Source organism: Urtica dioica, chromosome 4 (genome assembly GCF_054948205.1).
Source record: "Urtica dioica subsp. dioica isolate 48M chromosome 4, U.dioica_male_clone48M_v1_H2, whole genome shotgun sequence".
Lineage (NCBI taxonomy): Eukaryota > Viridiplantae > Streptophyta > Magnoliopsida > Rosales > Urticaceae > Urtica > Urtica dioica.
Genome location: NC_142759.1, coordinates 3,243,060 through 3,262,994, shown reverse-complemented (window position 1 = coordinate 3,262,994; position 19,935 = coordinate 3,243,060). Strand labels below are relative to the sequence as shown.

Genomic DNA, 19,935 nt, shown 5'->3' with positions numbered 1-19,935 from the left:
AATCTAATTTAATTCAATGTTTATATCCCTTTCAAAAATGTATATGAGCGACACGCGTATGGTCCTGTGAGTGACCAACTGACCATTCATGAGACTCTCACTGTCATGAGAATTGTCTTACATACATAGTATTACATACATACGTACTTGTCCGAGTCTTTAACTTAAATGTGCCGTGTATTTTTCTATTCCGTGTGACCGGTCTGTTTATTTTCCTCAGACAACGAGACTCGTATTCACATGCAATTGTAAATAGTGACACGTTGTTCACAAGAATCTGTCTAATGTGCGTCACATGTTTTTTTTTTTTTTTTTTGAAATTTAGTGTGTACCACAATGGATCCGGAATAAAACAACGTAGAATTATTGTGCATGTATATAACCATATTTCACATTAGCACGTTTATTTCATTTTAATTTTGCATTTACACGTTTCCTCCAAGGGTTGGTAAAATTTTGTATCTATTATTTTCATAGAGATGTCAATTATAACTCCGTGCCTGTAAATTTACAGCTTTATTAATGTACACTTATCTTATTTATTTAACAGAAAATTTCCCATATGCCATAAACTCGTATCATTATATTTTTTCTTCTTTATTATTTTCAATCCTAATTAGTCACATAACCTTTTACGTTTTAAGAGTGTGATTTTTTTTTTTTTTTTTTTTTTTTTTTTTTGCAATCAATTGGTATTGTTGAACTTCAACTACATATACATAGACAGATACTCATTCAGAAAAGAAAAGAAAAGAAAAAAAAAACAAAAGAAGTTTCAGGTGAAATGCATAATTTTTTTTTTGATATGTTTAAGTAACATCTTATGTACGTATTAGTTTGTGAGAAAATTTCAAATCCTAGAATCGTATTCAATTCGTTAAAAGATGTTAGAATCAGCTTATTTGTTACCATATCGTAATAATAAATCAGTTAAGCTATTTATGGTTTTATATGTTATTCTCTTCAAAACCTAGAGGACTAAAATTTATTGGGTCACTGTAAATAAAGAACATTATATCCAATATTATTAACTTTTTTTGTCGCACATGCTTCAATGGGCCAGACAGAGATGTTCAGTACAATTTCAAAGATTATTGCTGAATTAAAAAAAATATAAATAGATGAAACAATAAAAAATAACTATAAGATTCGTAAAGAATGAAGATTATGACGAAAACAAATATTGGTAATTCTCGTATGTACAAACTACGACGAAATCGGTGGTCCTTCTAGTCTAATGTAATCATACATCAGTCCATCAAAAGTGCTGAATGTTCTTGTTTGGGTCAAATAAACAATATTATTTCCTTCGCCAAGTAAATAACTCGGAACATTAATGGTGTAACACCAATATAATCCATGAATTCCATGCCTTGCGATCGCGTTGTCTTTGCCTATTAGTCCCGTTGTGAATACCGGCTTTGAGCTCCGGTTGTTGAATCGGACCTTTAAAATTTAAGTTAAAATTTTAGGATTTATTTTTTTCAAGTAGATTAGGATTACCAAATTACGCTCATATAAAATTAGATTATTATACCTGTAATTCCATATTTGTTGCTGAGGCTAATGCAAGTTGAAGTGTGTAATTTGAAGGTGATGTGACATTTTCGAGTTCGAAAACAATCTGCCATGTTGTTCCTTGGTATGTTTCGTTTCCCATATTCCTGCAATGTCACAAATATATTTTGATAAAATTTTGGAGGTAATCTCATGTCAATATTATGTTGTACTGTAAAAACGACAGTAAGTGTAAAAACGACAACAAAGGTTACAGGAAAACGACAACTGTGACAATCATAATATTTTTATTTTTATTTTTTGGAAATGGTTCTTTTAAAACAAAACAAAAAAGGTTTCGAGTTTCAACTACATTTACCAATTATATTTATAGACATGTGCGATAATTTAAAAACTAAAAATGTTAAGATGTCTTTCAACATTTTTTCATATAAGATTTTTAAAATAATATATGTACAGGAAAAAAAACTATCAGGGTTTCGGACCTATAAGCTTTTATGCCCTACTTTAGGTTCATGAACAAACCAATGCTCAAATTCCAAATTCAATGTTTTTCAGGGGATCCAAATTCAACGTTAAAAGTCTATACTATGGGGAAATTAATGCCATTTTCTAAAATTCTTAATAGCATTAAAAACGACAATAAAATATTAAAGTATCCTTAAAAACAGCTAATAACAGGTAAACTGGGTAAATGTGTACCTGTTAACTTGAGCAAAAAACCAATCGGATTTATAGTCATCAACACCAACTGTGTAGATTTGATCGTCGTTTGGATATAAATCCGCGTAACGGTCCCACAATCCATATTGCCTAAATCTGGCAGCAAAATATATTGTTAATAAATATGTTAAACACAAAAGCAAATTAATAATTAAACACTTATAACTTAAAAAAAATATTATACACAAAATAAACTTCGGAAAAACATATACATACCGGTCGGGATGATTACTGTACAATTGGTTCATGAGAGTTGGGTACGGATCGGGCACAAAAAACTCGGCCGCGGAGCGATCTGGGACTCCAATTTCCCATAATGTTGGTCCATTTCTTGGTGGTTCATAAACAATCACGTCCAACTTGATTTGAGATCCTGAAATTAAGAATAATGGTGGAAAGATTATTATAAAAAAAAAAGATGTATATATATTTATACATTTTCAGTATGATCATGTTAGTGTAAAATTGTTACCTGGTAGGATGGTAATATTTTTCTCATACTTATAATCTCCAATAACTCCGGGGATCCATGCATATAGACTATAGTTACCGGGAAGGACGTTTTTAATTGAAAAATAACCCTTCTTATCAGCTTCAGTCCAAAATTGATAGCCCTAAAATTTGCGAACAAACAACATTTTAATCAGTACACATTATTATGAATCGATATGATATAGTAGTGTAATCAGGTCTAAAATTGATCTTTAAACAGGATTGGACCGTCTTAAACGATTTGGAAAAATCTAGATTAAAAATTGGTCCAATATAAACAGTTTTGAATATTTTTTTAATTGTTTTTAATATTTAATAAAAAATTGCTAAATCAATATTTTGTTTTTATAAATTGACACAATCATTCTATTAATTTTAAGCCTAAAAATAATTTTATAAACAAACTTATAATTTAGACTTGTCCAGTCAGTCTAAACAGCAGATTCATTTTCAAAATCAGGTTAGACCGGTTTAGACCTGTCCAAAAAATCTAACTAGACTGGTTATGTTTGAAGTTTTGTGTTGTTATGTGACATTTAGAAACTATGCACAATGATAAGCAACTATAAATTGATAACTTCATTCCAGTAAGAAAAACAAATGTAAAGAATTAATATCTCTATGATTACAAACCTTAAAATAAAATAATTTTTACCTAAAAGCTAATTAAACCTTAAAAAATTTAGATCAATACAAGCTATTATTATTAATATAATTACCTTACTTTCCTTCTGCCAAGAACCAGCTTTACCAGGCACAGCTAACCCAACATGAGCATAACCAGCCCATATTAATCTGGAGTTTGGTCTGCCATGTATGTACCTAAAAGCAAGCGTTAAATGTGTCATTAAAATTTTAAACATATCAAATCATAAATTTTACAATTAGCCTTAAAATGACCCAAAAAAACATATATATAAATACCGGTCACGGAAAAGTAATTGACCACCAACTGTTCCTCTTTGATCGGATTTAATGAAATCTGGGGACTGAGGGAAATTAAATGGCCATGCTTCACTTTGTTCTTGCAACTAAACAGGAAGAAGAAGAAGGCAAATAGAATATAAAATCTCATTATGTTTAGATAACTGTAAAGTGATGAAATCAATTATGAACTTATATAATTCGCAATTATACCTTTTGTTTGGCATCAGACCAAAGCAAGAGAGGATCGTCGTCGACGGAGACAGAATTTAGGTACACAGAAACTGGACCAAAAACCTTTTTCCATGGCTCACCTTCCTCAAATTTCATCACTGCGTCTCTTCCAGCATAGTGAGCACTTGTGAACATCTGTACATAAAAACAAAAAATTGGGAAGGAAAAAAAAAGTTACATATATTCGAAAACACTAATTTCTAGCCCCCCAAAAAAAATTCACAAAAAATTACGTATATTATAAATTCAGATATTAATTCATCTTAACTCACTTTTTTTTTTTGTATTTGAGTTTATTCATTTCTTTAAGCGTACAGATATAAATTTTAATTGATGATACATTATATAATGTAAGATGAAATATGATGATTCAAAAAATATGATTATTTTAAACATTTTTAACCAAAATTCATTAATTATTTTTAATTCCAAAATATGACTATCGATAGACAAACTTGTCAATAAAGTTATTTATTGACATGTTTGTCAATAAACACAGTTAAAGACATTTGAGACATTTTTGTGATGGGCTTTGGGATAAGGCCCAAAAGTGGACTTACAGAGAGGGCTATTGGGCCGGCATGAGAAGTGAGCTCTTGCTTAATGGGCCCACCAGTTCTGAACTCATAGCTCGGAGTGATGATCCAAAACCCAACCTGTGGATCAGTGTTGCTCATCCAACCATGGACCCTATTGTCTTTGCTCTCACATGAGTATTGGTATTTATCATCAACCTAACAAACCAACAAAAGAAAAAAAATCAATTAAAATAAAATAAAATAAATTGAGCTGGAAATTCAAATAACGTCCAAAAAATTAATGATTTACCTCTCCTCGAAGACGAGGATTAGAGGGATTAGTCAAAAGAACAGCTTCAGGATAAGCAAGTGGTTGACCAGTCAAACGATCTTTCATTGTTGGCATCAACCTTTGCCTATCGTCCGATATTGCCATGAAGCGAAACCTTTATACAATGAATATAAATCAATATGCTTACCTTATTCAATTTACATATGAAAAGTATTTCAAATATAATAACACATACTTGTCTTGTTGAAGCTTATAAACAATCCTAACTTGGCCAATCTCTCCTTCAGGCCAGCCCTCAAGACGCTCAAGTATTGTGTACGTATAAAACCCTGAATAATTACGCAGCATTATGTACCTGAAAAGTGAAATACATACATTGCTTAATACTCGTAATTATTTGAATTTATGATCATTAGGAAACGGGGGACATATATGTTATTATTGAGACCTTTTGTCTATATTTAGTGGAACTGTTTTGCCACTGAAGGAAACATTCCATGATCTGGTGAATGAAATTTCTGCTCCATCTTGATCAGCCCTTATAACTTTATATTTTTGTCCTTGTAATCTGTAAGAGTTTTCCATTACAAATAATCTCAATATATATGTATATAATATATATATATATATATATCAATAATATTAAATTGTAACAAATTAACACCTACGTATCAATGTTGATAGACTTTTCTCCTGGCTTGTTGTTCCACACAATATCCCAATACCTAAAAAAAACATGCAAAAATAATAAGTATAAATTAATTAAAGAGTTTTTGTTTACATGTTGAGTGCAATGACTTACTTACCCTCTGTTATTGTCATTATTATCTGTCTCGAGCAAGTTTTCGATTCCTTTGTATTTTATTGCAATTACATCACCACCTGGCTTTGAAAAAGTGAGCCGGACCATGCCATTGTCCAAAACCACTTCCTGAGTAATTTAAATGTTTTTATATATCATTATTGTAATAAATTGTATTAACAAACCATTTTGAACTCGCATGTAACTATTGAATTGAGTAGCAAGTTGAGTTTCTAGATTGCTTTTGATGACAATTAGACGGTATATAAAGTGCTTTTAATTTTTTTTTAAAAAGTTAAAGAAAATGTAGCTCTCTATATATTTATATTTTATTTTTACTATGCGGACGCGGTCATATTAATATTTTCTACCTCTAGAAGAAGAATATATATATATATATATATATATATATATATATATATATATATATATATGAAGACTCGAATATCTATTAATAGACTTTCATTTAAAAAGCATGCATGAGTTCAACAACTACAGATAGTCCTATAAAAACACTTTAAATCCTAATTACATGTAATAATAGTATTCACAGTAATAAACCTGTCGAAGCCTAGAGGTTTGTAGCCGGACATTGAGGGAATTCCTTCCATTGATGCTTCTCAATGCTCTTCTGCAGATTTATTAAACCCAGTAATTATGTATTTTTACAATGGTGACGAAATAAACCAAGTAATTCACTAAAAACAAAGAAAATTAATAATGAGCTATAATGTGGTCGTTAAATAATGTGTTCTTCTATCACATAGTTAGTACAATCTCTACACTTGTGTTTGTTATGTAAATTAGATAAACTAAAAACACACCAACTATAAAGACTAATAGTAATAATAATAATAATAATTTATTTTACCATACCAAGTAATAATATTGGAATATAAATATAACTACCCGAAATAAAAGTGGCCCGATGATATTAGAATAGATTAGGTGAAAATTATAATATTTGTTACAAGTATACGTGCTTTTACTAATTTCCTAATTAAGTTCGTACATTCACTTTATTCGCTTAAGTTAAGCAATAATGGGTCGCATGGGACTTCTTCCATTTTTACACTATATAATCGACATTATTGTAATATTTAAGGTTCGTTATCAGTGTCACTATGCCCATGATTCATAATTGACCTAATAAAACATACATTCAAAATTAAAGCTACCGAAGGGAATCCGTACAGTTTATGTAACTGAAAAAATAACAATGGTTTGAATTCCGAAGCATACGAAAGGAAACTCACGCATCACTAGAATATTCTTTGATATGTACATATAGATATTTATATATGCTCGTTTATATATTCACTCGTGAATATAAAGTACTAATACTATTGGCAAAACGACAGATAAAAAACCCTGCAAATAAAATTTTAGAATTTCAAAGACTCACGAGACATATTCCAAATTTTGACAGCTCGGAATATTTACCCAAAAAAAAAAAAAACTTAATGAGTCACGAGTACGAACTTTTTCCTTAATCTGAGGTAGCCAAAACATGTCATGTAATATCTATGTTCGGCTTTAATTCAGGCCAGCTTATATATATGGTACATTTCGTTTCATGCTAGCTATGCACATATATTAAAATGAAACGAAACAAACATATATGAGAGATAGAGAGAGAGAGAGAGAGAGAGGGAGAGAGATTAAACTGATATAATAAAAGCAATTAAGAGAGTCAAAGAAAAAGAACCTAAGAACTGATTGACTCTTCACATTGGAACCACCGGAAAATAATAAGAAGAAGAGAACAAAACCGGTCGCTGAGAATCCAAATAATAACCAAAGCCATGACCTTTTCTCTCTTCTCAAACTTCGCTTCTCCATAGTTTATACTCTTATTAATTTTTATTTATTATATATATAACGTACCTGAAAAAGAAGAGAAAACAGTATACATTACAACGTTTGTCCTATGAAGAAGAAGAAGATGAAGAAGGAATAATATATTTATATACAGAGAAAATTTTACATTTTAGACTTACCTTTGGTTAAAGGCAAATTGTGTAGTGTTGCTGTGGGATTGATTGATAATTGATAGCTATAAATTTACACAAAGCACAATGACAGATTTTTTTAGACCCAAAAAGGAAAAAAGAAAATACTATATGCTTTTCTTCTCTCTCTCTCTCTTCTTCTTGGTCGTCAGTCGGGTTCTAAATGTTGAAACCTCAATTAAGAGAACTTCTAATACCGTGCTACGCGGGTTTTATTTATATTTGAGATGGAAATTGGTGGGGTTGGGATTTAGTTTAGTTTAATACAAAATATTTTGCAGACCAACAAAGACTTTCTACATTCCTTTTTTATTACTTTACTATATAATTTGACTTTGTGATTTCGGTGTTTGTTAAATGCTCTTTCCCATGAAAAAAAAAATATGAATCGGGGCTAGTTAATTAGCCTTGGTTCGTATGAGACGAAAAGTCTCTCTTGCTCCCCAAAAAAAAAAAAAAATCAATATAATAACAATAATAATTTGTGGCATGCAGGTTTAATTTATGTCTTATGTATAATGGTCCATGGTCAATTTTTTAATGTGTTTGTGACTGTATCTGTTATTTTACAACTTTTTACTGAAATAATTAATGTATTTATGTTATAAATGTTACAAGTATTTAACACAAAGTGTAGTATTTGGCTGCTGTTTTAGGAAACATCCAGGGGAATGAGTTTTTTTTTAAAAGAAACATATATTTAGTGATTGCTATAATTGTTACAGATTTTGAAAGATTTACATTTGTTGTAACATTATTTTCATTTGGCTATATTTCCATAGAAACCTTGGATTATTTTGTCAGAATCCATAATTTTAGCGCCTATATTTCCTATATCTCAGAATATTATTTTACCATAAATTGTTAGAAATTCAACTCTTAAGACTTGTACATATGATCAAAAGCAAAAACAAGAAAATTCAATCTAGCTAGCCATGCTAAATAGTAAATAACACAAAACCAACGTTTATTAATATTGTTAATAATATACTAGGATTTGATGGCTTGACCGCAGACGTGAGAGAATAAACTAAAGTAAATAACATAAACGTTGTTAGGGTGTACGTGGCTGCAGGGAAGGAAAAAAAAATGTTTATCAATTACAAGACAAAAATAAAACGAAGAAAACCGATATAAGGTTAACTAAATTGTGCCAACTTTTTGACAAAGTTGAAAACTCGTTAACAAAAGCGTTGAAAGATTTGGATCTTTGTACGCCAAACTACATATCTTCTTTAGAAGGACTTGTGACGTTTGACCAAATTTGAAACTCTCTAATTAATTTAGTATATAAAGACTATTGATGCCACATAAATGATATATATATATATATATATATATATATATATATATAATATGTGCACATGTACGTGTGTTATTCATCTCGTCCTTATTATGGGCATTTCTTAGTGAAATTAATACTAATATAACGATATAATTTTCATCCACAATACTAAATATGCATGGAGATTTATACCCATCAGGCAAATTAATTAGTTTTGATGGATATTTTGTATATAAAAAAAAAATTATTTGCAGCATTAGCAGTTTCAAGTAAATTAAATATATGAAAGTATGATTGAAAAAACACAATTAAACCTTTAAAATCTTTAAAATCAACAAAATAATATAATGCGATAAAAATTATAAATTAAATTCCACGAGACTTCATTCATTTAACATACGAACTTAATCATCAAGTCCATTTACTATTAGAGTTTGTTAAGCACGAACTTGATTCAAAGAAATTGTTATTGTAATTGAAACATCACTTAATTTTTTTTTTTTTTTAAAAAGCCTTCACTGTTTGAAAGTTAAATTTTCATCAGTTCTCATAATAGGTAATTAGAAACCAACAGAGAGTCAATCCTCACCGTCGGTCTTAGTTTTGTGTCCCCTAGCTGCTTGTTCGGGTAATTTTTTAGCCATCGATTGAGATGTGGGATTTAATTAAAGCAAGATAGTCTAATTTATTTGTAGCTACCTTCATCGGAGTCAAAAGTATCCACCATAGACTTTCGATTAATTTCATATTATTAATTTTGGGCAACAGCAATTCAAATATTAGGACGAAAAGTGATTAGTTTTTTTATTTTATTTTTCAGCTGGTTCAATATTTGCTATTGGAAAAACTGTTCTAATTGGCCAACGAAAAAAAATGAAAATCAAATAAATATATACTCAAATAACTATGTATGCAATTTAAACTAGGGCGCCCTATATTTCCTCAATGATGGTTATCTATGTTTCTACTATAACTCAATATTAAATTTCAGCACATTAGGTTTAGAATTTAGACACGCTAAAGACTTCCTTGTGTACTTATATGAATATACTCTTCAATATTGTCGTTCCTATATATATATATATATATATATATATATGTGTGTGTGTGTGTGTGTGTGTATGTAAGAAGTAAGAACTAAGAACGACTATATAAACTTTTATAGTTGAAGCTTTCAAACTAGCTTGTATGTTACGCCACCGGAGAGTAAAGACTAAAAAAAGGAATGATAATTTTTGTTTCCAAATGTGACCGCAGAAAAAACATTTGAACCTTGATTACCACATTTGTCAAACTACGTGTGCGTGTGTGCTTTCTTTCTTCGCACTATTCCAATATATATTTACAATTTTATTTTACGTACGTATTCTTTCGAAGGTACGCAATTATTCCAAGACATCCAAAAGAAAAGAGGGAACAATATAGTATGGGCAATAGAGAAAGACGACGTACCGTGCGGTCCGTGCCATATCTAGTCATACATTCTGAAACTATATTCATATTTATGTATAGAATCCTATAATAACCATATATACGACAATAAAATGTGTACTATAACCCCAGTGTAAGAATAAAACTATATTCGTTATAAATAATATGCCATATAGCGAACCTTCAGGCACGTCCATAGTGGAAAAACCTCTTTTTATCAAGTCTCACGTCTATAATTATATTACTATATATATATATATATATATTAATTTTATTTGTCTTGTATTGTTTCTCTACAACTGTTTACATCACGTAAAATCTCTATATAGAAAAAAAAATTATATAACCAGTGTCACCACGCACTAATGACTTACTGAACCAATTTAATCATGAATTAAAAAATGGGTATATGGTGATAAAAGTTATAGTTACATCCAGCTTTATACCGACCCACTATTTAGCTTATCTAAATAATAACCAATTCATTTACTTTTTTGGGTTCCCTCTGACTTTCACCTCTCTAATTTTTCAGTCACTAACTTTGCCTTAAATAATAATTCCTAATCCACAATCTCACGCCCACTATTATAAATTTGGTGAATCATCAATTTGTTAATATCAGAGAAAAACTTGCCGCAAAACCTGAAAGGAGGATTTTGACCCCCATACGGAAAAAGAAAAAAGTTTTCTTGGCTTCAAGGGCATTCAATATTGGACACTAAAGGGAAAAAGGTTGTTTAATTATTTATTAACTTATACCAAAGCCACGAGAAGTAAAGTGCGGTTACTCCATTAGAGGTGTTACCCTAAGCCACAATTCTTTTGTCTTGTATTGTGTAAGATTCTCATGGGTTGGCCTCAGGCTACAAGACACTGGCCAAGCTACAAAAACCACTAATTATAATTGAACCCCACAAAAAACGACTGTAAAATTAGGCCACGTGTCATCTAGGATGGTGAACAAGTCCCACAATTTATTAATTTTTCACATAGTAGTTTGTCTAGTAATAATGTCGTTCCCTATTAGAGTATAGCGTACAGCTTAAGTCACAGCCGTTAGATTGTTGTTAGTTACAGATGAACGGCTGTGCATTAAGCTCATGTCAGTATTTATATACTCAGCGTGTTGTAACTGTACTCATTTTCAGTCATTCATTCAGTCAATAATACAAACAGTTATAACCGCATCAGAATCTCTCTCTCTCTCTCTCTCTCTCTCTCTCTCTCTCTCTCTCTCTTTCTTATATTCTGTTATGGTATGTCTGCGTTTACTGATCAGATTGGGCCGGAAATCTAGATGATCGACGCTCTACAGGAGGACTGTGTGTGTTTCTTGGCAACACTCTCATCACGTGGTCATCTAAGAAGCAAGATGTTGTTGCACGAAGCTCAACTGAGTCTGAATATCGAGCCTTGGCATCAGCTACGTCAGAACTAGTCTGGTTGTGTGCTCTGTTCACTGAGCTTGGTGTGGCATTAGCATAAGGGCCTTCAATCATATGGTGTGATAACACAGGTGCAGCGTCGTTAGCTTCAAATCCTGTTTTCCATGCTCGGACCAAGCACATAGAAGTAGATGTGCATTTCATCAGAGAAAAAGTGGCTCAGAAGGTTGTTGAAGTGCGTTACGTGCCGACCACAGAACAGGTGGCAAATATGTTTACCAAGCCATTGACGATACCCCAGTTTGCGTTTCTAAGCTCCAAACTCAACATGACGACTCATGTTTAGTTTGAGGGGGTGTATTAGAGTATAGCGTACAGCTTAAGTCACAACCGTTAGATTGTTGTTAGTTACAGATGAACGGCTGTGCATTAAGCTCATGTCAGTATTTATATACTCAGCGTGTTGTAACTGTACTCATTTTCAGTCATTCATTCAGTCAATAATACAAACAGTTATAACCGCATCAGAATCTCTCTCTCTATCTCTCTCTCTCTCTTTCTTATATTATGTTATTCCCCATAATATGTATCTCATGAATTGTCATTTCCTATAATCTAAGTGTACAGACTTAAGTTTTGTTCGTTTATTATTTACCAGTTGGGGGTTGTTATAGCATCGTTTTTTCTTAGTGGACAAACTACAATACAACTCAAAATACAAAAAATACAAAAAAAAAGAAGGAAAAAGACAAGGTCTCAAGCTAAAGAAAAATTAAAGCATGTCTATATCCTTAATTTAAGAATTAGTCAAAACAACAACGACGCAAACAAGCCTCGGCATCATCAGTCAACAAGAGGAGTCCTCGATGACAAGAGTTTACGGCAAGACATGGCCTCCATAAGAAAATCACCCTCAGCAAGCCTAGTCACGTAAAATCTAGTCCACAACACTTGCACAAGGAAATAATTTCCCAACTTCGTGGCACAATTATGGCCCATTGAAGAGCCCAACAGCAAACCACTTCCTTGAGTCCTCTGTACGACATAGATCGGCTTTCCACGAAACTCGATCACACGAGGAAATCCCCACGTCGACAATTCCTTGACACCCGGACTCCTCGACCATCCAATGCAACAAGACTGAAACTGCAACACCTCGAAGACTATGGCATACCCATCCAAAGCTTCTCGTCGCGGAAGATCATCTGCGCCAGGAATTCGCCTTGACCAAGGGTTCACTAAGGACTCATCGACACCCTCTAATGTCACGTCTCTTTTCATGTTGTGACCAAGTCCTCGTGCACGAGATTTATTGTCGCCAACCTCTACTCCTCGACACAAGCTTTTGTCGCATGTCATCCTCGATGAAGTAACATGAATCTAATTCCCCGGTCATCCCTTATTGAGGACCTTGTTAGGTTGTAAAGACACTACTACAAAAAAGGTCTTTAGGAGAGAGTCACTTCTAAAGGCCAAAAAGTTGCCTCTAAATGACATTTAGAAGCGACTTTTGTCACTTCTAGATGTCCACTTCTAAATGTCAGTCGTTATTAAAATTAGAATCGACACTTGTAGAATAAGTCCAAAAATTTGGTGCCGAAAATGACTCCCGCGAAATGGCGGAAAGCATTTAGAAGCGACATTTGAAGCGGATTTTCGGAGGGCGGTGGGTCTCGGTTGTGGTCGGGTCATCGGAGATCGGTGCTGGTGGTGGGTCGGAGATGGAGGACCGCGGCGGAGAGAGAACACTAGAGGCCGGCGTAGAGACAGAGGTGGTAGGAGAGAAAGAATTAAGGGAGAGAGAGGTGGGTCTCGGTGATGGTGGCCGGTGAGAATGAAGGAGAGAGAGATCGAGAGGGAGAGAGAGAGAGATATAGAGAGTTAGGTCTCAGTGGTGGTGGTGGTGATCGGAGAAAGCTCGGAGAGAGAGTGGAAAGGATGTGAGATATGGCGGTAGGTCTGGTTCGAGGAGAAGAATACGCAACTTTTGTACCAATTCGATCATGATTAGAAGTGACTTTAGAAGCAACAAGTCGTTTCTAATTTTTTGGCAAGTCAAAACGACGTCGTTTTACTTAAAACTTAAAAATTTGGCAGAGAAAACAATGACCCAAAAAATTTGGGAGTGTGGAAGATACATGTCGCTTTCAATTTGCGGGTAAAATATTAGAAGACTTGCTTGGACTACGCTGGAAGCGATTAATCGCTTCTAATTAGAAAATGTCGTCTCTAAAAGCATCAGTCGCTTCTAAAAGCAGTTTTTGTAGTCGTGAGTCAAGTTCTCGATCAAGTCGTGTCGAGTGCCTCAAGACATCGCATACGTAATCTTCGACCAAGCTCTCTTGATGAGAACCCAAAAGGCCGAGGATCTCATTTTTACCTATTTGGCTCAATTATGTCAAATACACATCAAGCCTTTCAAACTTGGCATAATGTAAGGTTTCTCAAATTTGAGAAAACTATATCAAAATAATTTATCAAGTTTTTAACTGTATAGTTATTTATCTCACTACTCACATTCTCTCTCTCTCTACAACTAGAGAAGAGATTAAATTCCACTTCACACTTAGCAAGTGAACTAATATCAAACGTCGAGAGAGCTCATTTTGCGCCGCCCTCTTACTCATTCTCTTATCGTTTACAAGGATAAAAGAATAGATGACCAGATTTTGAAGATTTAGCCATCATTTAGCCCGGGTGCGGTTATAGGCTCTTTGTCGAATTTTTAAAAATACATTTTTTTTTTGGAATTACCATATTCAAAGTAGTTGTTTGGGGAATTTCCTCATACAACTCTGCGTCTCACATTGTCGCAGACCGGATAGATAGTTGTTTTCCTTGGGCCGATCATAAGGACTGGGCCTAATATTCAGGAATAAGCTTTCAGAACGGAAAGGACGGAGTTGCCCTCAGATAAGCTCTAATATTACATCTAACATTTGAACTTTCGAGAGACGAGAACCAGTAAAACAATGGCGTTCAGTTCAAAATCGCAGGTGTCAAAACCTGTAACCGAATTTAGCCACAGATTCTCTCGTTTCATCCCCTCCGACCTCTCTCCGTCCATTCTCCGGATTACGGCGCGGCGGCGATTTAGCTTTCTGTGCGTCAAATCGGAGTCTTCTTCTTCGTTTCCTTCGAATTTCACGGCCGTCGTCGGAGCTCCGAGTCTTTCGTCGTCGTTTATCATCACTCAACGACACATCGTATTCCTCAATGTCGTTGCTTTCTCGGTAACACTGATCTCGCTCTTCGTTTCTTTCATTTCAGTTCCCTTTTCAAAGTTTGATTTTTTTTTTTTAATTGTTTGGATAACTTTAGGTGGCGATTTCAGCGACATGGCTATTCTTCTCTGCAATCCCTTCGCTTTTGGTTGGTATTGCTATAATATATCTTTCCTTATGGTTTTGTTTAACGAACTCTAAAGACATTGACTTTCGTATCAAGGCCGTGACTTTATATACCCCAATTTAATAATGATAACATTTGGTGTTCATACAATGATTTGACATTGAAACTGTAGCAAAAGCTAAGTAATTTCTACCTCTATTTCTTTGTCAATTCATTTGAAAGGTCATGAAAATTGGAAAGTGACCGAACAAAAGAAATGGTTGAACTTCGATTGCTTCTTCGTTAACTGACACTGGATTCGATATTCTCGAAAAAAAAAGGCTTTCAAGAAAGCAGCCGAATCGCTTGAGAAGCTCATGGACGAGGCGAGAGAAGACCTTCCCGACACGATGGCCTCCATGAGATTATCCGGGATGGAGATATGCGACCTAACCACGGAGCTTAGTGATCTCAGGTACAATTCTCTTATAATTCGGTACCTAATTTTTTTTTTTGGTCCATTATGCATTAATCAATGATTTTGTCCAGCCAAGAGATCACCCAAGGAGTTAGGAGATCGACTCGGGCAGTAAGAATGGCCGATGAGAGTCTGCGCAGCTTCACAAAGACGGCCTCTTCGACAGGTAGTCTGTTTTAAGGAATAATAGGTTTATAATAATTAGTAGGTAGTTAGTGAGTTACAAGTTGTTAATCTATAAATTAGCGTTATTATGATAGAGGAAAGACATGCTAATTGAAATAGAATTGTAGGGAGCGAAAGAAACTCCTAACTTCCCGAAAGTCCGGCTACTAACTTTGTATTTCGTTTAATAAAACGAGTTTGTTTCTGTAATATAGTCGCTTGTGACGCTCTCTTAGTTTCGACTTGGTTTGGCTGTGAATGAAGTTGAGTTTAGCAATTTTTAAACTCAAGCTTTTGCAAAATACTCAAAATTTCACATTTGTTAGACAAGTAGTCAAAGTCTTAATACTTTGAAACTTTAAGGTGCAATTACACCAGTTCACTACAAAACAAGACACCATTTGCTCTTTTTTTCTTAAATGTTTGTTCAATGTGGCTATTTTTTTTTATTAGCGTCAACGAAGGATGTACAGAGCTTGAAAAATGAAATGTTGGGACCGTCAGCGCTTAAGGGAGTAAGAGAAGGGATTGTCAAGGGTCGCGCTTTTTGGGCAATGTTTCTCAGCCTCATTCAATTTTCGAGGTCTGCAGTGAACTATATAGTCGCTCGAAGAAACCCGAAAAAAGATAGATTGAAATGAACAAAAGGAAAGAGACAAAGGTTCAGACAATCATATAACCGAAGATTTAGATCTCTCTCATCATGTACATAAGTTTCTAAATGTTGAGTTTGATAAGTCGTTACCACCTCTTTGTTGTGGTTGTAAGAGTATTTTGTTTGTTCTTTTGTTCCAAAATAGCGTAAAGTATTATTACAAACCCAATTTGGAACTTCTGTTGTATGGATTCTTTATTTTTTCACGAATTTTTGGGCTCGAATTATACAAACAGTGATGTCATGAGACAAATTGATTCCCAATTTTGCTTTGTTCAAAAGATTTTGGTGCTGGTCGTACCAAAGTGGAAATGAGTGAACTTGTCTGTCAGAAAAGAGCGTGATTTTGAAGCTGAGACTCTTTTGTTACAATTTGTGAGTTTTGAATCTTAAAAGCAGTCGAATATAAAACATGACAGAATTGGTCAAATTGTTCGCGTTTGTTATTTTTTAAGAATTATTTCCACTCTTTTGAATTCGAAATATATGAATTAATGAAAAGGGACCCATATGCAAGAATTAAGAGAAAAGAAAAGGTAGAATTGTGGTGGAATTAGGAAGAGAAAATAGTTGAGGGATATAAATGATAATATTTGGAATCGGTCTGTACACTACGATACAGTCGAACAACGTAGAGAAATAAGTAACTGAGGAAAGAAAGAAGAGAACCGAGCGGTAGAAGAAGAGAGCGAGAGAGAGAGAGCACCGAGGATTGAAACAAAGGCTTGTTATTTCCGGGGTTGCTTGCACACCACGGTAAGAGAAATATATTTTCTTCTCTTCTCGAGTTCGAAGATATCAGGAGGATGCTAGGGTTTTTTTTTTTTTTTTTTTTTTTTTTTTGATGATGAATTGGTGCTTGATTGTAATTTTGAAGTTCTTCATGATTTCGTTGGCTGGGGATTCGAAGTTCGAATTTGAGATTGAGAAGCTAGGGTTTTGAGTTAGGGGATTTTCTGATTTCATGAGTTCAAGTATTAGAATCTGAATTTTAAGGGTTTTTTTTTTTTTTTTTTTTTTTTGGATTACGTGATAATTAAATTTGTGTGGATTGATTGCTTTCTTTTATCTTCAAATATTATGGGTTCAGACCGAAATGAGTTGTGAGTTTGAGAAGTGTTATGTGATCTAGGGGCTTTCTGTGAATTAAGGTTCGTTTGATGTTGATTTCGTGGGTTTTGGCTTGATTTTATTGCTTTTCCCATTATTACATTGTTGATTTAAATCTTCTTCTTGGATTGGATATTATGAAGCTTGAATTGATCTGAAATTTTGTATTGAGTTAGAGATTGAATTGATATAGATGTATCTAACTGTTGGAAATCACTTGATATTATATACTGAGTTTGAATATCTGTTTGGTATTACCGAACAGAAATACCAAACACATAATAGCGTAATTACACAATCTTATTTACATAAGAATTCCACACAGTGAGATTAAATCTTATTGCTTATGTGTTTTATTACGACGTGTCTATATGAAAAAGCCATTGAAAAAGTGAACTTTGATAAGGTACTCACTTCTGTAAGTTTTCTTGGTAAGTTGAAACCGAAACTCCAGCGCCATGACGGCCTGGAAGTTTTTTTATTTTCCTTACAGTTTTTCGATTTGTTTCAATATGTTTAGATATGTGCTGATGCTTGAAGGTCTTTGCTTGCAATTCGAATAAATGAGTTTAGTGTATACAAAGTTATAGGTGTTTTTATTATTAACAAAGAATTAATGGATATGGTTGCTTTGATTCGCACACTGTTATGCCTCGATATCTATAGGATCATTGGATTACAGTTTTGTTTTTTGAATTGTATCACAATCTGTGAAATTCTTTGTCATATGTCAGATATAGGAAGGGTTTGGTTCATAAAGAGCCGTATATATTCATGGATCTTGCACTTTATACGCAAAATATTGTTACTTAAATAACAGTGTAGATAATGATGGCTTTGTGTTTGTAACCGAAAAACCTGTTAACTTCTTTGCTACACTATCAAGGCTATGTACATCCGCGTCAAACGGGAAAAGACTACCTACTTTATCCAGTGTGAACCGACTGAGACGATTTTGGATGTCAAACAGAAACTGCAAGCTCTTGTTGATCAACCGGATAATGATCAGCGCTTGATCCTTATCAACGATGGGCAATCGGGGATAGTACTGGAGGATGAAAAGACGCTAGCAGATCAAAAGGTGTCGCTAAGCTATATATAAATATACATATTAATATTTTTTATACAGTATCTTTTTCTTTTCTTTTCTTTTCTTTTCTTTTTTTTTTTAATGTTGCTGATACCCTCCACATGAATATATCGCTATTTTTCTCAGGTCGAAAATGATGCTGTCCTGGCCCTGACCCTTAGAAAAGGTGTTATTTCTTATTCAGTAGGTTTGAGAACTGAAATATGCTTTTGATAACTGCTATGTTAGTCTGCCCAACCTAGTATGTTGGCATAGAAGGATTGCAGGTTTAATTGTAAAGCTTAAAACCATGTAAAGACATGTTTAACCTTATTTGGTGTGCCAAAAACTCGGGTAAATTTCATTTATAGGTCTTGGTCACTGTCTTTCTTTTCTTTTCAATTTCATTTCCATTCCCTGTCTAAGGTCATTAAAATATCCATAACGGGTCTTATTTTAAGTTCTACATTTCAAACATGTTTGTTTTAGAACCCAGACTACATTAGAGATCAAGAAAGAAACACATCCTCACAGGAATTTTAGGAGCATCTCAAATACATCTAAGGCCTGTTAGTGTCAAAAGCAAAAGTGGAAAATGAGTTGAGCTTGATTTGACCACGGGTCTTAGATTCACTACAATCTTTTACTGACAGTGATAAATGGTTTTTAAAAAAGGTTGCTTTAAGGGTGTTTATCAGCCAAAAGACGAGGATTTTATCCTCCAAGCACTTTGAATCCTTATTTTTGCATATATTTTGTGTAGTTCTGATGATTTCAATTTATATTTTTACTCTGTTTTTGTACCAACGAATCTAATGTTTCTTCTGGATTGGCCTTTCAGACAACAACGAGTTTGAAGACGTGAACATCGTTCGTCCTACTGATTCCTGCCAGTCACGCGATGGCGATGGAAGCAGCTGGTGAAAGTGATTGGTGATGATCAGTCGTGTGTTCTTCGAATATCTTCGAATATAATTCTCTAATATATACTTATTTGAATAAACTGTGTTAACAGTTAGCTGATTTTGAGAATAGAAGATCCTCGTGTTGCTAGTTAGTAGAAAGGAGCAATGTCAATTGCATTGAGCTACTCTTACAAATCGTATCGGAAATAAAAAAAATAAAATAAAAAAGTTGAGATTTACCTTCTCTTTCCTTTTTCTTATCTCGTCTTTTGTTATGCTGGAAAAAGAATAAGTTTTCTTAAGCTTATATATTTTAGCTAAATGCATTTTTATATTCCCAGATCAAGTTTGAAACCTATAAAACACACGTAACCGTGTTATGTGTGTGCAACAATTTAGAGGGAATTTATGTCATTTTTAATTATTATTTTTTTTTAGAAAAATGCACTGAACTTCCATTGAAAATAGGGTAAAACACCCTCAAATACAAAAGAATAACATCTTACAAGTCACACCAAAGATTTAGTTGAAGTGAATCTAAAATGAAGTAAGATTTAGTTGAAGTGAATCTAAAATGAAGTACAGATGATCGCTCATTTTGTGCATG

At 33.5% G+C, this 19,935-nt stretch overlaps 3 protein-coding genes across 3 annotated transcripts; 2 read left to right on the top strand and 1 right to left on the bottom strand.

Moving 5' to 3' along the window:
• Positions 1-1,025: 1,025 nt before the first annotated feature.
• LOC149399334 (uncharacterized) lies at positions 1,026-7,868 on the bottom strand. The gene is made up of 17 exons (XM_089611115.1): positions 7,504-7,868; positions 7,212-7,390; positions 6,065-6,134; positions 5,508-5,632; positions 5,370-5,426; positions 5,150-5,269; positions 4,937-5,056; positions 4,720-4,855; positions 4,452-4,625; positions 3,871-4,026; positions 3,658-3,764; positions 3,453-3,555; positions 2,714-2,855; positions 2,458-2,614; positions 2,221-2,337; positions 1,538-1,664; positions 1,026-1,446 (listed from the first exon to the last, which is right to left on the bottom strand). The coding sequence occupies exons 2-17, from the start codon at positions 7,343-7,345 to the stop codon at positions 1,207-1,209; spliced, it is 2,085 nt and encodes a 694-aa protein (XP_089467241.1). The 5' UTR covers positions 7,346-7,390; positions 7,504-7,868; the 3' UTR covers positions 1,026-1,206.
• A 6,691-nt stretch (positions 7,869-14,559) lies between these two features.
• On the top strand, positions 14,560-16,525 carry LOC149399333 (uncharacterized). The gene is made up of 5 exons (XM_089612867.1): positions 14,560-14,849; positions 14,938-14,988; positions 15,288-15,421; positions 15,496-15,590; positions 16,043-16,525. Exons 1-5 carry the CDS (start codon positions 14,589-14,591, stop codon positions 16,228-16,230), a joined length of 729 nt encoding a protein of 242 aa, XP_089468993.1. The 5' UTR covers positions 14,560-14,588; the 3' UTR covers positions 16,231-16,525.
• Positions 16,526-16,829: 304 nt separating this feature from the next.
• Positions 16,830-19,487, top strand: LOC149399332 (uncharacterized). The gene is made up of 4 exons (XM_089610722.1): positions 16,830-17,000; positions 18,241-18,435; positions 18,571-18,610; positions 19,265-19,487. Exons 2-4 carry the CDS (start codon positions 18,244-18,246, stop codon positions 19,345-19,347), a joined length of 315 nt encoding a protein of 104 aa, XP_089466848.1. The 5' UTR covers positions 16,830-17,000; positions 18,241-18,243; the 3' UTR covers positions 19,348-19,487.
• Positions 19,488-19,935: the final 448 nt, after the last annotated feature.

Bases quoted from the DNA above. Each gene is read 5' to 3' on its own strand.
- LOC149399334 (XM_089611115.1), bottom strand. From the start codon at position 7,345: ATGGAGAAGCGAAGTTTGAGAAGAGAGAAAAGGTCATGGCTTTGGTTA. The intron at 6,135-7,211 runs GTTCTTTTTCTT...ATAAATCTGCAG, and splicing joins AAGAGTCAATCAGTTCTTAG to AAGAGCATTGAGAAGCATCA. The intron at 5,270-5,369 runs GTAGGTGTTAAT...AAACTCTTACAG, and splicing joins AAGTCTATCAACATTGATAC to ATTACAAGGACAAAAATATA.
- LOC149399333 (XM_089612867.1), top strand. From the start codon at position 14,589: ATGGCGTTCAGTTCAAAATCGCAGGTGTCAAAACCTGTAACCGAATTT. The intron at 15,422-15,495 runs GTACAATTCTCT...GATTTTGTCCAG, and splicing joins ACGGAGCTTAGTGATCTCAG to CCAAGAGATCACCCAAGGAG. The intron at 15,591-16,042 runs GTAGTCTGTTTT...TTTTTTTATTAG, and splicing joins AAAGACGGCCTCTTCGACAG to CGTCAACGAAGGATGTACAG.
- LOC149399332 (XM_089610722.1), top strand. From the start codon at position 18,244: ATGTACATCCGCGTCAAACGGGAAAAGACTACCTACTTTATCCAGTGT. The intron at 18,436-18,570 runs GTGTCGCTAAGC...TATTTTTCTCAG, and splicing joins AGACGCTAGCAGATCAAAAG to GTCGAAAATGATGCTGTCCT. The intron at 18,611-19,264 runs GTGTTATTTCTT...TTGGCCTTTCAG, and splicing joins GGCCCTGACCCTTAGAAAAG to ACAACAACGAGTTTGAAGAC.